The sequence below is a fragment of the Neovison vison genome, chromosome 3, assembly GCF_020171115.1.
Source record: "Neovison vison isolate M4711 chromosome 3, ASM_NN_V1, whole genome shotgun sequence".
NCBI lineage: Eukaryota > Metazoa > Chordata > Mammalia > Carnivora > Mustelidae > Neogale > Neogale vison.
The window spans coordinates 19,348,751-19,371,987 of NC_058093.1; the positions used below are offsets into that span (position 1 = coordinate 19,348,751).

General features: G+C 42.2%; 1 protein-coding gene across 4 annotated transcripts in view; it reads right to left on the reverse strand.

Moving 5' to 3' along the window:
- The window catches only part of PLEKHM3 (pleckstrin homology domain containing M3), a 183,872-nt gene that overhangs the window by 139,705 nt on the left and 20,930 nt on the right, over positions 1-23,237 (reverse strand). For all 4 annotated transcript variants that reach the window (XM_044241453.1, XM_044241454.1, XM_044241456.1 and 1 more), the window contains exons 2-3: positions 20,476-21,398; positions 3,716-4,651 (exon numbers count right to left, since the gene is read on the reverse strand). In XM_044241453.1, the coding sequence (XP_044097388.1) occupies positions 3,716-4,651; positions 20,476-21,076 (1,537 nt within the window). In that variant the 5' untranslated portion in view covers positions 21,077-21,398. The remainder of the gene's footprint in view (positions 1-3,715; positions 4,652-20,475; positions 21,399-23,237) is intronic.

The following is a 23,237-nucleotide window of genomic DNA, read 5'->3' on the forward strand; positions in this document are numbered from 1 at the left end:
TAATGTCAGACTCCCTGAGTAGACTGTAGGTTCCATGAGAGCAGGGGCCACGTCTGCTTTCTTGTAGCACAGACTTCTCCAGATGCACCTGGGTTTTTGGCACATGGGCAAAAACTCAGTACATGGGCAGAAACTTAGCCCATGATAAACAGGAGAAGGAAGGAAAGAACTTCATTTCCAATGGCATGTTTTCAGGAAGAAGGAATGCAAGTGCAAAGGCCCTGGAGGCAAGAATGACCAAGGTGGTTCCAGAACAACAAGATGACCACTGTGGCTGTGGCTTCCTAGCATGAGGCAGCCATGCAGCTGAGAGGAAGCCATGGAACAAACCACACATCATCAAATACAACTATAAAAAGTTCAAGCACATGTTAAGAAATACACAGTTATATATAAGCATGTATTTTCAAAACCATAACCTCAGGCATTTTGGGATGGTCGTGGTCCATTTTCTCTGCAGGGGCTCCTTAAGTTTCCAAAAAGGATATCAAAAATTCTTCACCTTCAGAAAGAATTTAGTGAAAGAAGGCCAAGAGCACTATAATGTAGATTTAAAAGCCAACATTTGTAGCTCGCCCAGATAGCAACTGAATGACATCATAATAAAGAGCTGCTCAGGGCAATCTTCCACTTTTAAAGTTTTTTTTCCTCAAAAATATTTAAAGGGAATAAATAAATAAATCCCTCCCAAAAATATTTAAAGGGGGAGGGGCTAAGTGGACATAAAAACTTACATTCTAAAGACACTCACAACTGTGAAATACTCTGAATTAGCTTCTCCTTAAAATAACAGATAATGCCAAGTTCAAATAAAAACAATTTAGTTAGCATTTTGATGTTTTTAGAAGGTAAACACACTATGCAACTAGATTTTTCACCAAATGGATATTTTTGTAAGGATGAAAAGTTAGGGGACTTAAATACTAAATGAATACAACAGCTGGTTTAGATTAACTGTGTCTGATCAATTTTTAAAGTCCCATCTGCTATAATAATCTTCAATATAATGAACAACCTCTCAAGTAATTTTAAAAACATTCAGAGGTTTGCTTAACAAGTTTTAGCCTTTTTCTTTTGAGACTCTGCCCCCTACAGGAGATGAAGTATTCCTACCTGGGGTAGGAAACCAGTATTCATGCTGCAATTAAGGAAAATGAAAAGCGACCATGTGTAGCACGAAGCAACTGAATGTAGCATTTTCCGATGGAAGGGGTCCTAAAATGAAATTTAAAAATCTCTACTTTGGAATCCACCATACTACACAAATTAGGACTGACTTCTCCCCACCCCAGATTAGAAAACTACCTGCGCCTTACAGAACTCCAAAACAGAGCATGAAGGTAAGAGCTGAGCAGAGCAAATGAGTTTTAGATTTCATTTCTCTTGCCTCCTGCGTTCCCTACTACCACCCATCCCCAGCCAGGCCAAACTGAATGAGAACATTTAGACAGCAAAGGGAGATACCCTACCACATGGAACCTAAAGCAGCTGCCAAAAAGTTCTATCCCTGCCCATTATGTAATCCTTCCCTCTTTTTCTCTACTTAGTTTCCTTCTCCCTGCCTCTTCTCTCACCTTTGTCTTCTTCCTGGTTTCATTTCTCCAACCGCTAGTATGTGATGGACCTGCTGAATACTACCTCTACTTGCATTTCTCCTTCCGCTGAGTGCTAGAAATGCTGCTAATGCAGTCCAGAATGTGGGCAGTGCACACTCCATCAGGAAGCAAACTTATGAGTGCAAGGTGAATTAGGGGTCATCTATGTGATGATCCTTGTGTAATCGCTGAGACTTTTCTTCCTCCTTTTACTAGACAGTTTCCCAATTCAGCTATTCCAGTCTCTGCTTTGAAAACTAAGCTGAGCTATTTATTCTCCTTGACTCCAATAACATAACAGATTTGTTGACCCTATCAGCAATCCAAACCCACAGAAGTGTATCATAATTCCAGAATCTTCACAGAGTCAGCATCAATAAATTATTGTTGGAACACTGAACTTTGAAATATATGCACTGATATAAGACACTAAAGGGGAGCCTGGGTGGCTCAGGGGGTTAAGCCTCTGCCTTTGGCACAGGCCATGATCTCCTGGGATCAAGCCCCACATCAGGCTCCCTGCCCAATGGGGAGTTTGCTCCTCCCTCTCCCTCTGCCTCTCTCCCCAGCCATGCTCTCTCTTGCTTTCTCAAATAAATGAATAAAACATTTTTTTAAAAGAACACTAAAATGTCAATAATTTCTAAAAGCTGTGGTAAAGCTAGTATTCCCTTATTTCAAAAAATTTTGCAAAAGTAGCTGGCTGACTTATCACAAGGTCATTCACACCTGCAGATACATGCATATCACCTAGGAAGGCTTCCTTACCGGCTCAGAGTTGCTGGTCTCTCCTACCCAACTCTGCAACTTTTTGCTTCATAGTAACTGAGGCCCTCCAGAGAAAGCACGGATGATCCACTTAATCGCCTCTTTAGGTACACTATTTGTCAACAGAAAAGGCAACCATCTCAAATAACTTAAACTGAAATTTTCAATGTGTCACCACTATTTGGGTTTTAAGGCAGAGACAAGCAAAAATTGGAAATTTGATCTTGGCTGGTGGTGAGCTTCCTCTTCTTTTTAAAAACAACGTAATTAAATCTGATACACTTGAATTAAAATCTTCCAAATCAGGTTTCCAATTAAATTACCTTCGTGGCAAATTTACCTTACAGATACATTTCTTGTCCAAACTGTGGGGTTTAGTGAAAGCAAAATAATTTCATTTAGTTTATAGTAGATATATAGATTTGGTTTAGTGAGGGTTTTATTGTCTAGTTTACTGGTTGGGGGAAAAATGAAAGGAATGGGAAATAGGGGAGAGAAGCGATAATAGGGTTTTAAGAAATAACAGATGACTGGCCTTGAACTCTACTTTGTGCCTAACCCTTCCACAGCAGTTCTAGAAGCCCTGGCTTCCCCAGGATGAGGTACAGGCCTACCGTGACTCAGAGGTCATCTACTGAATCATCATCTACCCTGCCATTAGCCACCTCCAGATTATCTGTCAAGGCGGACTCTAGATTCTATCTTAAGGGGATTTGACAAGGTCATGATCAATGACAGTCACCATGAACATTTTTCTTCCCTAAGGAGTGTCAGCAGACAGCTTTGGGCCTGAATATCTCCTTTGAGACAACTTATGACAGCCACATTCCCCGTGACCTTTATTTAAGAAGACAGAGGAAATGGAATCAGGGCAGACATAAGAAGCCTAAATTCTAGGCTGATTATGCTTCAGCTAAGTCACTGTGACTCAGTGGGGTATAGCCTATCTGCTTCTACTTACGTCACCACACGGCATAAAGATAGATGTTTTGATGTAGCGAACTCCTTGAAGGAGAGGCTTTTAATTTTTTTTTAAAGATTTTATTTATTTATTTGACAGATGGAGATTACAAGTAGGCAGAGAGGCAGGCAGAGAGAGAGGGGGAAGCAGACTCCCTGCTGAGCAGAGAGCCCGATGCGGGGCTCGATCCCAGGACCCCGGGATCATGACCTGAGCTGAAGGCAGAGGCTTTAACCCACTGAGCCACCCAGGCGCCCCAGGAGATGCTTTTTAAACAAGAGACCCACTGAGGGCTGTGACTGGCCCACTGAGGGGATTTCTAAAGTGAATTCCAATGGTGAGATTCAGGATTGTTCTTTCACAAGCTTTAGACTAAACCTTTGCTTCATACCTGCACATTTGAAACTCTGAGCAGTGAGTCCTCGCTCCAGAGACAAAGTTGTGAGAATGCTGAGGAAGCTGGTGGTCACAGACTGACGTTTGTTCTTCCTGAGTTCGTGCCCACCCATCTGATCCTTGGGTTTGCTTCTCAGGGTGACTTGCAGGTTTTGCTCTGAACTCCTCGCCACATTGGCTGCTGTTCTCAGAGCCTCCATCCACTCCTCGGCCCTCTGCCGGGTCTCTGCGCGGAGGCGGAGCACATCTTGGGGGAAGATGACTTGAAAGCAAGAGTCACAGTCGTCCAGGTTGTCCACCTGGACAGCCAGACACACGTCCACATGGTAGCTTAGCAGGGGGTCCTCATCTAGCTTGCCAGGCTGGAAAGCCATAAGGTAGGCTCTGCTCAGCACGAAAGTAAATGCCTTCCAGTTGTTCTGGACAGTGAGCCTGTATAGCGTCCCTGACTTGATAATGTTTTCATATTGTTTGGGGCTATCCAAGACAGGGGATGGCGCGAGCAGCTCACTGGACTTCTTCTGTAAACAGTGATTCTGTGTACAGTCAACGTGATGACCAAGTCCGGGTGAGTTGGCCAGCTCATCCTGCCGCCCCACGTAACCAGGCACGGCGGCGTGCACGACTTCCCAAAGCTTCTGCCCCCAGTCCAAAGCCTCCCATGGTGATTCTGCCTTTAGCTGCAGCTGAGTGTTGTCATACAGAACGGTATCCACCAGCCTGGCCTCGAGGTTGCCCAAAACAGATATGCTCTGGAAGTGTGAAAGCTGGTAGGTGGCATAGAGGGCTTGATTGCCACTGCTGTCAAGGCTGTAGAAGTACAAGTTGTACGGGGAGAGCTCTGCGTAACAGCTTTGCCAGTAACTGTCATGGTCCTTCCTAATCTCCAGGTACCCCTTCTTCAGAATGTTTGGGAATGCCTGCTTGTGTTCTAGAAAGGAAAAAAAAAAAAAAAAAGAAGCAATGTGTATTAATTTATGAATATGAATGAACTTGATGAGATGAAAAGGCAGGTGCAAGAAACTACAAAGAGATAGAAGGACATCTTATTGTTTCAAAGCAAACACAGTAGAAGCAGTACAATTTCAAGATAGTACAACTGACAAGATGTAATTGGGGGGAAATTTCAGGTCTAAAAAACTTCACAAAGGTGGAATTATGAGTGTAAGATTAAGTACAGAGGGGGGTTGGTTTGAAATATCAGTGTGACATGCAGAGGTCTGTGTGGAAAACAGAAATACAGGAATAACTAGGATTATCCCCCATGGGCCCATGAAATAACTGTACCTCCCCAGGATTCCATGTTTTCTAGGAAACATTCTACAGAGCACTAAATATAAAAGAAAGAACATTTCCTCCTGTCACCTGACCTAACTCCTTGCTAATATTCCCATCTTTCTTTGGGTTAGGAAAGCCAGGAAGGGTCAATGGAAAGGACAGAGTGACAGAGCAAGAAGTCACCGCTGATAAACTCCTGTTTCTCAGACACCCCATTAGTCCTCAAGGCCACTCCATGAGCCTTCTGTCTTACAACCACCTCCCCAGGCTTGACTCAACCGACTTGTTTTAAGTCTCTGCTTACCTAGCAGTTCTCTCTCACCTCTGAGCCTGGACGGGCTTACACGGTTCCTGCTGCTTACAGTGCTCCTTCCCACTGCTTCCCGCAGCTACCACACTTACCCTTCGTCACTTAGCCATCCTCTCTTTCAGGAACAGAGTCTGTCCTGACTCCCCCAATCCCTCACCTACAAACACACAGCCCTGGGTCAGTAACAGGTATCCCTATAATTCCTCTCTGATGGGTTCCTGTCAGGCTGTAGTATAATAGTGTATTTAAATATCTGAACAAATAAAATGAATTCTGAAGTTTTTTAAAGAAGCCTGTCCTTCCCATTGGACTGTAAGCTCTGCTGAGGACAGAGGAGATGTTTGTCTTTCAACCTTATTATTATAGCACATAGTACAATGCCTGGTATACAGTAGGCTCTTAAAAAGTACTTGTTGAATGAGAATTATAGCTCCTAGCACAATGCTCAGCATATAGTAGGTATAATTTCTTTCTCTTCCCCTGTTTCACAAGTTTTATCTGGTTGTGCCATCTTTAATCAATACTTAGCTGCAATGTATGCAAGTTTAGTACTTTAACAGAAGGAGACTGTCATTTGGGAGTCATTTGGGACTTCCTGATACTTTTTTCAGGTGTGAAAATGACACCCATGAAAGAAGCAGCACCCTCCCTGATAGAGATTTCCATTTCTGAATTTTCATTTCATTCTATTTCTTAATTTCTTTACTAACACACATCAGAGGCAGTCATAAACTAATTGAGCCATTCCCTAAAGAAGACAAATCATACTCCCAAAGGGTATGATATCTGATCTTGGCTTTAGGGGGGAAAAAAAAAGGTAACACAGATCTTGATCTTAAAATAGCAAACCAAATGAGAAAAGGAGAGAAAAGAGGCAGAGAAAAGCCAATTTTACCTGCTTTACATCTCCAGTCCTGACATTCATTAGTATTTCTGTGATAACTCAAAAGCCATTAATTTCTTGCAACCTACACTAATCCCTTTGTAGAGAGATAATGGGTGCCTATTCTCAGTTATCTATCTTTTCTGATAATGCAATAAGGGAGGCAGTGCTGTTAGAGACACTGCTGCTACCCCTCCCCCTCTCATTTCCATCAAGCGCTGATGGTAGTTCAATCTTTTCCATAATAAGACTCATAACCATGCGTCCCTCTGTCCCCATCTGTCCTGTGACCCAATGGCTCAGCTATGCATCCTTGAGTAAAATAAAAACTACCTTTCTTGCTTTTAGCTAAGAATTTTTCTCTCCTTTTCTTTCCTCCCTGCGAGCTTTCTATAATAGCAAGCATGAATTAGAAATTCTGCTTTAATTGGGTCCAAGCCAGCAGCAAACCCGATTAAAAACTCATCTCTCTCTGGTTGTCCAAGCTAGGGTGGTAGCTGCCAGTTCGGGTGGACCAGGTTAGAAGTCCTGCCTGGGTGTCTCAAAAGTCCCCTCACCTTCTCAATGCAGAGTAAGGGTAGAGAATGTATTGTTTCCAGATTTTTCCCCCACCTGGCTCAGCCCTCTCTAAAGAGGTACATTAAACTGAGACAGAAGAGATTGGCGCTGATCATAGGAAATGGCCCATATTTATAGGCTGCAGTTTGTAGCGTTAATTTCTTGAAAAAGAACAGTCAAGAAGAGAGCAAACAGGATCAGAAAGCTATCCTCTAGGGTGCGTGTTCCTCCCTGGAGGGCCTAGTTATATCAGACCTTACTAATATTTCCTGTGTGAAGTACTGATGTCTTTGAAATGCGGAGGGCGGAAGAACGACCAGTTCTCTTCAGCCTCTAACGAATGCTACTTTCTGTTTCTATCTTAAGTTGACTTTTAATATTTGGCTACAGACAAATCATGAGGTATATATTTAAATCTAAGCTTTCATTAATTTATAGTTCAACTTTTATTTCCCCAGACCGTGTCATTTCAACTCATTTAATTAATATCCCACACATTACTGTAAATTGTTCAATTTCACAAATGAGTAATGCAAAATCTATAAATGATTCCGATGGAACCACTGACAAGGATTATCACTATTTCCTCAATTAAATCAAAAGCTGATCAAATGAAAAAGCTGATGAAAAGCTGATCAAAATGAAATCACTGTACCCAAAAATTCCATATTGAAACCATGAGTAATTCCTTGTGAAAAAGAGGGAAAAAAACCCGACCCACCCCTGAATTCATTTCCCCATTGAGTTCCACTTTGGCTGGTACGAAGACCCGGTCCAGGTCCTCTGCTGTGAAAATCCCTTCTTCCTCTTCTCACCGTCCTGCAGTACCAGTGCGGCAGTTTAAGGCCTACTGCTTGACTGCAGAGGAAGGAGGGCACTGTCCCCGTCATGCGCCTCATTCATCTGCGAGAGTTCCTCTTTTGCTATTATTTCCTCTACCTGTTCTCAGAAAAGTCTCCTTTCTCATGGCCACCACCTTAATCAAGGTTTGCTTGTTTGTTTTTTATTGTGGTGTAACGGACATATAACATTTTATTAGTTTCAGATGTACAATTCAGATGTAATGATCCAATATTTGCATATTTTGTGAAATGATCACCACAGTACGTCTAGTTAACATCCGCCAGCATACATAACTACAAAACCTTTTTTTTCTTGTTATGAGAACTTTTAAGATGTATTCTCTTAGCAACTTTCAAATATGCAATACAGTACTAACTAGAGTTGCCATCCTGTAAATTACATACCAATGACTTTTTATTTTATAACTAGATAGTTGTACCTTTAAGACCTAATCCAGGTCTTAAATGAGCTCCTTCCTCTAGTCCGCCTCCTTCCAGGCCATCTCACACCCTGTTACCAGCGCCATGCACAGCCCCTCCCACCGAGTAAAGTTCAAACTCCTTAGGACATTTTATTATGGAAAATTTCAAACACACTCCAAAGCACGTAGAAGAGTAAAATAAACACGCAGGGACCTGTCCTTCAGCTTCGGAAATCAAATTTCTGCTATTCTTGTTTCGTATCTCCCACCCCTCTCTGACTCTGGCATTTTTGGTTGTTTTGGCTTCAATATTTGAAAGCAGATTGCTAACACTTTACCATTTCTAGTGTAAATACTTCAAGGGGTATCTCTAATCTGACAGATAAAACTTGAATACACACACACACACACACACACACACACACACCCTGCTTTCACACCCAACAACATGAATAATCCTCATCTAATCTACAGTATATATATATATGATATTCCCAGATTGTCTAAAAAAGTTTCTTTATACAGATGGTTTGTTCAACTTAGGTTCACACATTGATTTGGCTAATACACCTTTTAAATCTATAACAGTTCTCCTTCTTTTTTTTTTTTTCATGCCACACATGTTTATTGAAGAAATGAGTTCCCTTGTCCTGTAGAACTTCTCACATTCTAGACTTGGCCGAGTGTATCCTCATGGTATCGTTCAAATGTTCCTCTGTTCCCCCTGTTTTCTGCCAACTGCTATTTAGATCTTGAGGTTCATTTAGACTTTTTTTTTTTTTTTTTTTTTTTGGCAAGAACATATCACAGAAGGTTGTCCCACTTCTAGGGGTAATAAGATTGATTAGGGGGTTCAGAAGATGTTAGTCTGATCCCTCCATTGTCATTTTCCCCAGTGACCTTTTCACACCATGCAGGTACTTTTCTCCACTCCCCCACATTCCACCTAGGGGACCTGATGCTGTTTCCAGCACTCACCCCTCCCAACTTTGTGCATGTTCTCTCACTGATCTCCCTGTCTAGATCTCCCCTCACCTCTGTGTGGATGTGTTTTCCTCACACGAGGGCGAGAACAAAATCTTACCTACTCTTTTTTAAGATTTTATTTATTTGTCAGAGAGACAGAGCACACTAGCACACAAGCAGAGGGAGCAACAGGCAGAGGGACAGACAGGCTCTCCGCTAAGCAGGGAGCCCAAGTGGGAGTCGATCCCAGGATCCCATGATCATGACCTGAGCCAAAGGCAGACGTTTAACTGACTGAGCCACTCAGGCATCCCAATATCTTACTATTCTTTTTTTTTTTTTTAATATTTTACTTATTTATTTGACAGAGAGAGATCCCAAGTAGACAGAGAGGCAGGCAGAGAGAGAGAGAGGGAAGCAGGCTCCCCGCTGAGCAGAGAGCCCGAGGCGGGCTTGATCCGACCTGAACCGAAGGCAGCGGCTTAACCCACTGAGCCACCCAGGCGCCCCTACCTTACTATTCTTGAAGACCTTCTTCATTCCTTCTAGTTGAAAACAACTGTCCTCCCCTGAACCCCTAAGGCTCTACGGCTACACTACTCTGATGACTCAGATTTCAGATACTATCTCACATTTATCACGTATGTATTAAATTATGTAACAAAATTGTTCAAAAAATCAGAAAGAAATGTAAAATGCAACAACAGAAAGTTTCTGCCTCCATACTCCAGCACCCACATTCCTCCTGTCCAGACTATATACTATTTGATATGAAGCCCTCAGACAGGATATGTATGTCATAATATAAATAATAAGGGGAGGCATATATTAACTTACGTAATTATATAATTGTTAAATAGTTACATACTTTCATTTTTATTACTTCATGCATTTTTCTCTTTTTAAAAACCAGCACATCCCAGATCACAATACATAAAAGAAACATTGAGGTAATCTAGTTTACCAAGAAAATCTGGACTGCCTGAGTCAGCACAATGAATGAAAGTCACAAGAATAGGACAGCGAAGATTGGGAAATGATTACAATGAAAGACAAAGAGCAACATTTTAATGTTTTGAAAGAATTCAAAAGCCCAATATGGTGCCAATATTCTAAAGCAAAGTTATCTAGGCAAATTTAAAGGACACATTTAAATTCTTATTACAAGATTAATAAATGTGAAAGGAAGCCAAAGTGGAGAATGAAGGGAGAATGGCCACACACTTCAGTGTAACACCATCTAAGACAAGCCTGAAAGGACTGCCTTTCAAAGTCCGGCAGATATATTCCATTTCTTCTGTGGTGGGAGGGGCTGGGGATCCTTTGGGTCTCCTGTAAGTAAGAGCACTAAGACCCTCATGAACACTCCGTCCTCATGACCATGCGCCTCCCAAAGGCCCATCTCCTGATATCATCAGTTTAGAAGACAGTTCAACATGTGAAGTTTGGGAGTGATATAAAATATTCAAACCATAGCACCAAACAGAAACTCATGGTGCTCAATTTCTATCACATCTTTAGTCCTATTCATTCTTTTATTCATATAGTGGGTCCCAAACACAACCCCCACAACAATTTTTCCATACTTCCTTTACTCTTCCCCAACACCGAATCCCACTGCCTCATTTTGTGCACTGCAGGGAGCTCCTCTGCACATACTAGGCTCGGTTTCATGTCAGCGTTGCGCTGCTACCCGGTGTCCTGCACAAGTGCTCCGGAGCACAGTGGCTAAGGCCAAAGGTGTTGGAGCCAACGAGCCTAAACTGAAATCGTAATTCTGTACTTACTGGCTTGAGACCATGGGCAAATTACTTAACCTGAGTCTCAGTTCTGTCATCTTTAAGATGGGCTATCATAATAGTACTCCTGTGAGAAAGAAATGAGTAGCTCTTAGAACAATGTCTGATACATCATGAGTATTCAACAGATGTTTCTTATTTTGGTCATCTGGTCTCAAAAGAATATTCTTGCCTCCTTGTTAAAGCTAACCCTTCCACCTCTACTCTGTGCCTAATTCCTTCCCACCTCTTTAGAATCTCGTCCTCTGCAACAACTACTTTCCCTCCACAAGTCTCTTTTCTTCCTGTCTTCCAATACCCTAAGTTTTGTTGTATCTATTAAAAAAGCATTCACTTGATCCTACCTCTTGTCCAGCTCAATCTGTCTCCTTCCTTCAGAGGCCAAATTCTCACACTGCCTCCATGTCCTGTTCCACACAGTCTGGATTCTGACTATTGCTGTGACCTCATCTCACATCATCTAGCATCCCTTCTCTCATTCCAGCCACATTCTTTTATGTTCTGTGAGCAAGCTGAGTGCACTCCACCCTCTGAACTCTGAGGTTGCTATATCCTCCATTTGGAACTTCTCTCTGCAGCCCCACTGACTTACATGCCTCCCAGTTTTTCCCCTCAGAGGTGCCATCCTCAGGGAGGCCGTCCTTTACCACCTTCAAGAGCCCCCTCTCTATCTTCTACTTTGCTTTATTTCCTTCAAAGAACTCTCTCCTTCTCCTTGAGGGCAGGGACCTGGATGTCTCTCTCACCCCTGTATACTCTGTGGCTGTCTCCATAAATATTTGTTGAATATATGTACAAAGGACTCTGCTAGAATCTGTGGACACCAAATGAATCAGAAACAGGTCCTGTCAACAGATCTATGGCCCAATTGAGCCCTTCTTTTTCTTTTTCTTTTCTTTTCTTTTTTTTTTTTAAAGATTTTATTTATTTGGGGTGCCTGGGTGGCTCAGTGGGTTAAGCCACTGCCTTTGGCTCAGGTCATGATCTCAGGGTCCTGGGATCGAGTCCCACATCGGGCTCTCTGCTCAGCGGGGAGCCTGCTTCCCTCTCTCTCTCTGCCTGCCTCTCTGTCTACTTGTGATTTCTCTCTGTCACATAAATAAGTAAAATCTAAAAAAAAAAAAAAAGATTTTATTTATTTGACAGAGATGACAAACAGGCAGAGAGAGAGAAGCAGGCTCCCTGCTGAGCAGAGAACCTGATGCGGGGCTCGATCCCAGGACCCCGAGGATCATGACCTGAGCCGAAGGCAGAGGCTTAACCCACTGAGCCACCCAGGCGCCCCAAGTCCATCTTTTTCTTTTCGCAAGTCCCACTTTCTCTTTGGCCCCAGCCACCCTAAGTTTGGACCTTACCACTTCACAGCATGAAACTGGCAGAGTCTTCTAATTGGTTTCAACCCCTTCCATTCTTCCCTCCTATCAATCCATCCTATACTGGGTGGGGGGTAGGTAGGCTGAGGGGAATCAATAAATAGCATTCCTTCATTCACCCAAGTTTTAAACCAATTGAGATTGAAGGACAGTGTCAGACACATGGAGAACATCAGCCAGTTGGAGGATGCAGCTTAGGGATCCTCCTACCAATCTGACCCCTCCGACTCTACATACTTACCTCTGAGTTATAAGCAGTACTGATTACCACAGATTACCCCTCCTGGGGGACTGCCATAAAGGCTGACGGATGGAGAGGGGCAGGTCTGGAGGAACAGACCAGAACCAGTGCTTCCTGTGAGAGAGGCTGAGTTATACAGACCCAGTTCCTCTCCTAAACTTGCCTGTAAGTTGCTGTTCCCTGGGGATGGAGTGTGCAAAGGGAAGGAAAGAGGCCAGGAGTGTTAGTCTAACTGATATCCCTTTACATAGACACAAAACTTACAGGAGTGGAGGTTCTTGGTACCTACCCCCACTACCCCTCCACCCTGTTGACTTACATACTTTTTATAAAATACCCCTTTAATTTTGATTTTCAAGTAATTTTCAAGTGCTTCTTTGCTAAACATATCACACTAAGTCTGTCTGTTTGGCTTTGAAGGTCCTCCAGGACCTCAGACTACAACTCTCAAAAATGCAGCCATTTCCACTTTAGCCTCCAGGCCATTCCACACACATGCTATGTTCACCTCCATCTTGTCTTGTGCTCAACCCTCTAAGCCCAGCCAAAGCATCCTTTCCTCAATGAAGACCTCTCTGACATTCTAGATTGTCTCTTTTCTTTATATTCCTAATGAACAAAACACAGTCTTTCGAGTCTTTGTGTTTCATGTTACAGTTTTCAACTGTATTTAAGCCAGAAACTAGGGGGAAAAGTTTTAAATAGTTTTAGGTTTTTGTTCTCCTCATTAGAGGCACACAAGAGAAGTGACAGAGCCAAAAAATACTGCAGGAACCAAAAAGGGGCTGTGTCTTGACATCTGAAATATGCTGCATAGGCCAACACAGCCACAGCTCATGGATACTTGTTATCAAACATTTATGGTAGAAATGAAGTAGACGCAAGTGATGTCTTTTCTGAGGGCTACTTTGGAGACCTTTCTTTACAGGTAAAGGAAACTATCCCATTTGCTCTCCCTTCATAATAAACCCACGGAAAAAGATATATTATTTGTGAAGACTCTTGTAGAAACAGACCTGTAACAAATCTGGCTACATATTAGCTAGACAGACATACCAACTTCGGGATCTTTTCCACCTAAGTTCTTTGCTATGGGCAACAGTGATAACAGCATTAGTCCATACAGTCCTGGTCAATTTCACTTCTAAGTGTGAACCCCACTAGGAGATCACAGACCCAGCTTCTTAAATGCAGAGGCTTTCTGCCTTCTGTGACAAGGGTAATCCTTAGTCTTTAAGAATTTTGTGACCCAGAAAACAATTCCAAACCAACTTTCAAGCTATGCTCATTCACTGCCATGGTGGGCTTTTACTGTGTTTCCCTAATCTATAGGAATTAAGTACAAAAGAGTCTCCCATACTTAGGCCAGCAGATTTTAAGATAAATGGTATTTCATTAGAGTATCTTTGGGTTACATTCTAGAATCATGGCAACTTAGAGTCGGAAGGACTAGAAATCCAAGGTAGAACTTCTCAGTTGCTTACCTCATTAACTAGTCTCTCCACTGCTTTACCAACAGAACCCTAATCTTGTTCAGGTATGGGGGGCAGATGCTTCCTCTCCCTTACCCCATGGAAAGAAGGGAGATTTGTTAAATCCAATCACAGAAATGCTATTTTCCTTTGCCAGGCTTTGCTTTAGGGGTAAGCATGTGACTCTAGCTACTGACGGTGGTGTTATTGGAGGTCACTGGAAAAAAGACCCAGAAGAGGTGCTCTGGTTTTCTTTCCTGACTTTGGCTATTGATATGTAAGAAAATGGCTCTTGGGACTACTGTAGCTATTTGTACCAATGAAGATAAAGAAAAGACATTACCAGTATACTGAGAAGTAGAGCAAAAAGATGGAAAGTGCCTGGATCTTTGATGACCCTGGAACCTCCTACATCTGGACCTCTTAAGTGTTTATTGTAAAGAGTGCCTGATATTCACTAAGTGCTCCACAGCTACCTATGAGATGGAAGAGAATGGAAGATGATAAATGGCCTTATTATTTATGCCACTTTTAGGTGGGTATGCTAGTTAACTGCTTCTGAAAATATTAACTAATTTAACAGATTTAGAAAGAAATTCCAGGAAGCAAAATGACTTGGCCAAGATTATACCACAAAGTGTGCAAGTTGAGAGTAGAATTCTAACTTCCAAACCTGGAATCTAGATCATACCATGTTTATTTGTGGTGGAAAGAATGACCTCAACTTCCTCGGGCTTGAGAGACAGCATTATTGAGTGATTACGCGTGGCCTCTAAGGTCAGGCCTGGCTCGGAATCCTGGCCCCACCACATACTACTGCATGGCCCTGGGTGAGGTCAACTTCCTTAAGACTCAGTTTCCTCATTTGTAAAATCAGAACAATATCATCTATCATATTAAACTATTATGATTATTAAATAAGATAACACATACACACGTAGTACAGGCCTGAGTGTCAAGTTAACTCTCATTTAATGATAGCTCTTACTGATAGTATTAACAAACTTCATTCAACTGAAGTTAAGGCAAGAGAGGCCATTTCTGTTTTGGAAAACAAACAATACAAAACAGTACTGTCCTGATGTTCTGAGCGCCCAACACATAAAATTTAACCAGACACTTCGCCTATGATCATACTTGGTACAAAACAAAGTTTTCTATGATACAGTTTTTGGCATCAAAAAACCTCCAACCTAATTTGGGAGATGGATAGACAAGCAATGACCTATCATTCACAGCAGAATTAAATGCGCTGTGAAAACATACAGTGAAAGAAAAAAAAAGAATTTTAATTGAAAAAAATATAGAAAGGTCTCAGGGAGGACATGGCATTTGGATCAATCCTTGAAAGATAATAGTGGCAAGGAAGGTAATCTGGAAGAGAAGAAAACCTGAGCAAAGGCTCAGGAGCTTCAAAGGACACGGCACGTTCAAACATGGCACATAGGTGGGGTGAGAGAAGGTGCTAGTGATAAGGCTGGGAAGACACCTGCACGCTTTATACAATTTACACTTGATTTTGTAAAGAATGGGGAACCATTACACATTTTTGAGAACAGAACAGTGTGAACAGATTTGTGTTTTAAGAAGGTAACTCCAGGGGCGCCTGGGTGGCTCAGTGGGTTGGGCCTCTGCCTTCGGCTCAGGGCTCAGGTCATGGTCCCAGGGTCCTGGGATTGGGCCCCGCATCGGGCTCTCTGCTCAGCGGGGAGCCTGCTTCTCCCTCTCTCTCTGCCTGCCTCTCTGCCTACTTGTGATCTCTGTCTGTCAAATGAATAAATAAAATCTTTAAAAAAAAAGAAGGTAACTCCAGCAGTTTGTGAAATTAGTGACTACAGTTCTCTTTGGCCAAGAAAGATAAGCCATATAAACAGAGCAATCACAGAAATGTTAGAATTAGGGTATGGGCTGTCGATGAGGCATGTTGGGTTTCCAATAGCTGCCACAGGCCAACATTTAATAATGTAACCAGTGGAAACTATACACCATATAAAATCAACTTTCTGTGACCTATTTTAGCAACTTCTTTGTACCGACTAATCTTGTTGAAGGATGAATCATAAATTCAGCAAGAGACCATGTCCTGGTGACCTCACTTGTTCTAAGCCCACAGGAATATTCCCACCTCTACTGGCTCCAAGGCTTTTGAGAAACATCCTAATTGAAAAAGCAGTCATTTTAGTGTAAGTCCCAAACTTCGCTTTTTTTTTTTTTTTAAGTGAAAGATGGGGAAAAAGGGAATGGAAACAGAGTAACATAAAACTCAAGATAAAAAAAAAAATCATACTGCCATGGTCTTTCTAGCTCTAAAGAAAATCTCTGCTTGAGACCTTCTCCTAAAGTACTTAGAACAAGAAGATACAGGCATAGAAATGGTACCAGGTCACCGGAGAGTGAGACCAACTGACACAAAAACCCAGCTGACCACTGCCCTTGCCAAGCAGATGAAAATGTGAACACAGTCAGGGGGGAAAAGGAAGTCAGACTCTGGCAGTGTGTTGAGTTTCAGAGCTCCATAGTTAATGCAAAGGATTTCTTAAAAAAACGATTTTAAAAATTGCAACCACAGCAGTTCATCCAAAAGTAGAGTTAGGTACAAGGCACACAGAAGTTCTTCTGTGTTAAATAATTTTGACCATACACATATTTCCATGATTTACCAATCTGACTGTAGTTAATTAGTTCCTATACAACCATGGTCAGGGTCAGTTCAAATACATCTTAAAATGATATAATTTTAGATTTGGGAGAGTCTTAGAGACAATTTAACCTGCTTCTCTAGGTTTTTAATCAAAACCAACAGACAAGTGATTTTTCCAAACCTACACAGTGAGTCTTAACTGACTGTTCTTTCCACATACCCCTCACCTTCCTCTACCATGTGTATATGTTTATAGGTCTAAGTCTGTGTGTATGTGTGATCTGTCTTTCATACTGATAACATATCTAGCATCCGCATGTTCATATGACATTCTATGTTCTTACCTTAATTCATATTTACATTTGGATTATAATTCTAAGATGTTAGGACCCTGTCTTCCAATCTCATGGGAAATTTGCTGCCACCTATGGCTGTATTATTACTCATTGAATAAGAACAGGATGATAGTCATATAAAGAGGAAAGGGTTAACTACAGATAATTGATCTGAGAGTATGTCTGTACAGAACTAAGATCGGTGCTAGGACTAGCAATGATCCATTCTGGTGGGAGAACTAGGACTGTCCCCCAAGCCGAGTTTCCTGTCATACCTTGCTACAGGCTGCCCAGGGCATGGCAGTAAGGAAAGGAGCTGACCCTGTCCTGAGAATTTTTAGAAGTAACTGCCTCTGATGTGAAGTGAAGGACGTGCTAACTAACTAGACAGGGAACTCCTTCTGCAAAGTACATATATATCAAATCATTCCAACATACACTTTAAATAATGTCTTCCAACTTTACAAATTATACTTCAATAAAGTTGGGGGGGGCCGCCTCTGTTTCCATCTTGCCTTAGATCTCGTGCTTCCCAGTGATCTATGACCTAACCTTTTCAACATTACTATCCCTTGCTCAGATACTACACAGTCTTAGCTGGGTTGGATTCAAGCTACAATCCATCAACCTGGTAGACCCACTGACCATAACCTTCATCTACTTAGCAGTGGCAATATTCCCCTGTAAGAAGCCTGTCCTGGGTCTGTCAGTGCCTGAGGCAATAAGATTTCTAGAATACATCCATCCATAGGCTTCTAAGTAAGACTGAAAAAGAAAGCCAAAGATCAAACAAAACCCCAAAGTCTTCTTTCCATAGTTACAAATCCATGGGGTCACCTCACTTAAGCTCTTCTGTATAGCCAGTGTTCAAGAGTATGAAGGGAAAGTTACAGTCTTCCTTCCGTGGACTCGCTGGTCCCCTAAAGCACTGTGGCCAGTTCTGCAATGTCCATGTACTTTAGTGAATTTGTTAAATGCAAAAACGAATCCTTGTTTAGCTAGGGTGCTTTGTCGTTCTTGGTCTTTCCTCGCTGGTGATCTCCTGAGGGATTAATTTTAGTTCCGTGATCATCATCCGGGTTTCTCTTCCACACCACTTCCCATCTTCTACATCCACAGGCCTGACTGCTAATAAGGCTTTCAAAGCAGAGGGTTCTGGAGACCGAGAACTACTGGCTTCCAGTATAAGGGTACAGCTCCAGCTCAGTGGTTAAGAGCGTGGACTCTGGAGAGAGGCTGCCCACGATCAAATCAAGGATCCACCCCACACCAGCTATGGGACTCGAAGCACATTACCTAAGCTCTCTGTGCCTCACCATCTCTGTGTTTCACCACCCTCAAAATGGGGTCAGTTAAAATATCCACACTGCAGGAGTATTATATGAATTAAATAAGCTGCTACTTGTAAGAAACTCAAAATTCGTCAGTGCCCACTGTTACTGCCACCATTTTCTCCTCCTCCTCCCGGAACTGGGCTCTCTCACTCCGAGGACAACACACTGGTGCTCAGGTGTTGGTTCTGAGAGTGACAAGTAGGCTCCTAGTCTGTTTGATGTACTCTGCTCTCATATATCCCAAGCAAGAAGCTAGGGAAGAAATGATCTTCAAATCCAAAGCAATCATTTTCTTTAAAGAAACACTATCAGGGAACGAGGAAGAGTTGAGGAGTGATGCAAAATGACTTCAGAATTACTTCAAATGATTGCCAACTTCAGAAAGACGAAAGGGCAAAGCCCAATCATCACACCAGGCTTCGTGCTCACCAAGCAGCAGTCAGACTCTTCCACAAAAGGGAATCCTAACTGTCCCCAGGCAACCCGGGAGTCTGTGAGGTATCTGGATACTCCTCCAAGGCCAGGGCAACATTCTGCCAATGGGAGGGGTCACTTTATAAGCCATATCTGTTTGATTTTCTCTTACCACAAGGATAGTGCAGCGCAGCCTTTGAGATGAAAGCAAATCTTCATTTTTCACTGCTGCTAAAGAGCTCCACAGAGGGGATGGGCAAGGTGTGAAATGCTAGATGATGGCACGAGGGTGGAGGGAAAAAAGAGGGTGGGCTTTTTCTCTAGAAAGACGCAAACTGCCTAAAGAAGTTATTGTTGTTAATTTATCAGCTTATCAGAATTACATTCATTTCACATTTTAAACAATTTTTTTGAGCAGAAACTATGTTCAGAGCACCATATTAGGTACTGAGGATAAAACAACAAGAAACAGTCCCTTTCTCAGTGATCGGTGGAAGACCGTAAACAGCTGATCACAAATCAGAGTGAGGGAGGGAATGAACGGCTTACTTTCCACTAACAAAGCCATTCATGAGAAAGCACACTTCAGGAAGACCAATTTAAGAAATACTTACTGTGAGGCCCTTTTATGAAAGAGAGTATGGCAGAGAAAAGTAGGAGGGATTGGTAGTGTCTCTTTGATTGTTATGGATGATTTTCAAATTTATTTATTTATTTATTTATTTTTAAGATTTTATTTACTTATTTGAGGAATGAGAGAGAGAGAGTATGCCTGAATAGGGGGAGAAGCAGGGGGAGGGGGAGAAGCAGGGGGAGAGGGAGAAGCAGACCCCCAGCTGAGCAAGGGAGTCTAATGCGGGGTTGATCCCAGGATCCAGAGATCACGACCTGAACCAAAAGCTAACGCTTAACCGACTGAGCCACCCAGGTGCCCCGATGAGCTTCAAATTTAATTAACAATAGTAATATTATTAAATATTTAAGATATCTAAAAGAAAACGCTCGGAGAAATGACGAGATGGTTTGTCACACCTCCCAGAATTCATGTACATATGTATGTGCATGAAGTATGAGGGGAAAAAAGAAATGGAGGGCCCCACACCACAAGGTCTGAACGAACCTCTCCCACCTTTTCCTACTAGCCTCCATGGGACCCCCTGCTCCCCCTGCACCTCACATCTCTTCATCTCGGTTCCCACTGTACTCCTGACCCAGTGTCCTCTACCGCGAACCCCTTTCTGCATCTTCGTGTCTTTCATGGGCCAGCTGAAACTCCATAAACTCTCATAAGCCTTTCCTAACAAACCCAGCACAGTATCTTCCTTCCTTCCTCTGTCCTCTCACAGTCACTGTCACTTGCTCATTGAAACAAGTTCCAACGGTATAAAGTAAAACAAAAGCTCCCTCACAAATATTTCAGTGGATGTCTATTTCCTCTCACTCCTGGTACCTTCCTGAGTGTTTGTTAGTGTCTGATCCCCTTGCCTTAAGTGAAAAGTTCTTTAAGCCAGGGATGGTATCTTTACACATTTTTAATCGCATCGTAGCACAAGGCTATGCCCCGTGTGTGATCAGATGAACATCTACTGATGTGAACAAGCACTGTCAAACTCTGCACAAAGGCAAATACTACATGAACTATGAGCCCATGCAGATTCTAACATACAACGTTAGAGAGTTAACCATAGTCATCTTTTCACTCAGCACTTCTTATGAAGGCACCAAGAATGAGGCTTCAGGTAAAAGGTGAAAGCAAACGGAAGAGGGAGCTTATTAAGTAAGCAAAACCGGACAGGAACATCGGAGAGGACGCCACTCCTGAGGTAAAGGTAAGAGAGACAAAAGAAAGTCAACCATCATTCAACAGTATCAGAGATAAAAACATACCAGTATTCCCTTGAGCATCTTCGACCTTATTTGGTGAGGACGACAGAAAAGCGGGCCTGCCGAAATGAGGGCCCCGGAGACATGGTGGCTGCTGCTGCAGAGGCATGGTTTGGAGGACTAGCCTCCAGTCCACCTGGGTGACATCTGACCTTGACCGAGCATGACCTGGCTTAAAAGTAGAGGTCTCATCCAATAAGTCATTGACGGAACGAGGCCTGTCCCTCCGACGCTGACACACGTTAAAAAAGTTAAAGGTTGATGCTTCCTTTTGTTCCATCCAGGAAAGATTATCCGGGGCTGTCCCTTTCTGAACCATAAACTGTTCTTTGGCAGGGAAGACATTCTGAGCTTTGGTTTCTAAGAGCCTGCTCTTACAGTGGTCCCAAAGCAGGCCCCCCTTGCCCAGGGACGCAACATGTCTGATAGCACCATTGTCCGTTATGGTAGTGAGTACCTCATGCCCCACCAATTCAGGGACTTCCTGAATCCCATAAACCTCGGCTTGCTGTACAGCCTTTTCTAGCTTACTGTCAAAAGTACTAAAGAAATCCTCAGTAACTTCCAAGGCTGGACTGATATCATCTACTTCCAAAGCTTCCATGTTGCAGGCTTCACAAAGCCTAAGGCTCCTCCGCTGGTTCAGGAAAGGGCTTCATGAACACTCATTCACCCAACAAAGAGAGCTGTGCTTCAGCAATAGAGTTCCGAAACAACTGAAAGAAACCTTCATTTGACTGCCTAGAGCAGGCCAAGCACAAGGATAGTTGATGTTTTTTCAGTCATTAAAAGCATTTGCTAGCAGCTAATGGCCATTAGCAGAAGTACAGGAAGACAAATGCTCCTTCGAGATTATTCTTCATTGAGATCTCCGTAAAGATAACAGGAAGTGCTTGTTAAAGCAATGCCATGCAATCCTTGATTTCCTGGAAGAAAAGAAATAGCACATTGACACATGGTTCACTGTATTCTATGGTACACGAAACTGCCCAGCAATTTCCCCATCTTTACATCTCTTCAATAGCAGACATGCCCAGAGGTGGGCAACACCTACACAGAAGTTCCACTGTCAAGAGTACACATCACTACCCGCTTTGTGTTAGAACCTACACAGAGCAGGGTAGAACACTTGATAAAGGGAATTAAGGTCAACAGCTTTTACTCATACAGAAAAGCCTTTGAGAGCAGTTGTGAAAAGATTGTCCTGGCAAGTCTCTGTGATATGCTGACCTAAAATGTAAGCAAAGAGACTAAGAATTCTGTGTCTGGGCCTATACCATACTCAGTCTAAAAGTCACAAATATATGAGTTCTTTCACAAACTTTGAAAGTGCTGATCGTTTGTCAGGCTAAAAAACACAAGGGGGAAGTACCCAGGGAGGCTCTGCCCTTTTATTAAACCCAAATGCTATTGTGTCTGTGTTTCCCAGGCCTGGATTATGTAATACCTAATGAATGCCTCTGGACTTCAGAATTCCTCCAGTCAACTTGAAAGAAAGGCTTCAGGCTCCAAACTCCCAGATGTTTTGAGGATTGGTCTAGGAGTACAGGTTGAGCCTCAAGGTTGGGCAGAAAATAGCCTTCATGAGCACTAACTCGTTATCTCTGGGAAAGATGAGATCTCCAAGGTCAGGCCTAATTAGAACAGACCTTGACAGTGATGCTGTCCAATATGGTAGGCACCGGCCATATACAACTATTTGAATTTATAATAAAAATCAAATGAAGTTTCTCAGTCACACTATTACAATCCATGTGCTCAACAGTCACATACAACTTTGTGTTTGCACCCCAAAAATGAACCAACAAAACAACTATGCAAGGGGCTTTTTTGCCCTTAACTACTTACAAGTAGGTTAAAATTAGGCAGTTAGCAACAGCTCTGCATGTTCCTGCGAAGGTTCACAGATGTGCTTTTTTCTGTTTAAAACTGCACGATCTTATGGTTCATTAAAATCATTTTTAGCACTTAGGTCATTAACCATTACATTTAAATCAACAGTACCAATCTACATTGCTTAATATATGTAAATTAAACTAGTATATATAGCCCTTCGTTTTAAAATGCGTCAACAGGTTTGCAGTTTACAGGAACTCTGTGGTTAACCTCTTGTGAAGTGATAATGACTATGAACTTGTCTACATTTTATACTTTGATATTTATTATGTTAGCCCTTATGCAGTAGGCACTGATTGACTTTTAGAGATAAACATCAGTTATAATAGTTGCAAACAGGGTTTCTTTTCCTGTGTTTACAGTTAAGCCCTGAGCCTCTTGAATTGTGCAATAGGGTTTTACTACTTCTGTAATTTTGAAACATAGGACTTTTAGTTTCATCTTCTACATCAGAGGCTATGAAAAAGAAATACATAATAAATCATAAAATTTTCTTTCTTTACCAAAATTTCAAATAAACATAATAAAGTGTAAGTAAGGATAATAATAATAATAATAATGATAATGATAATGGAATCAAAATGGAGTCACTTGTGCAAAGCCCCACATCAGCAAATCAAGATTATACCTATCTCAGCCTCAGTACCTTTAGCCTTTTGTGGGAATGTGACCTTTCACCAGTAAATCTAGAATTACCTGATCAGCACTAGTGAGGTAATCTGATTCATAGATCCCTGCCCTTCCCCCAAAGAAAGGTGACCGTGCTTCCACCCCTCCTGCCTATAAAAGAGTTCATTTTGTAGCGCCTTCTATTTACTAGATGGGATGTCACCTGATTCGTAAATTGTTGAATGCAGCCAAACTGATCT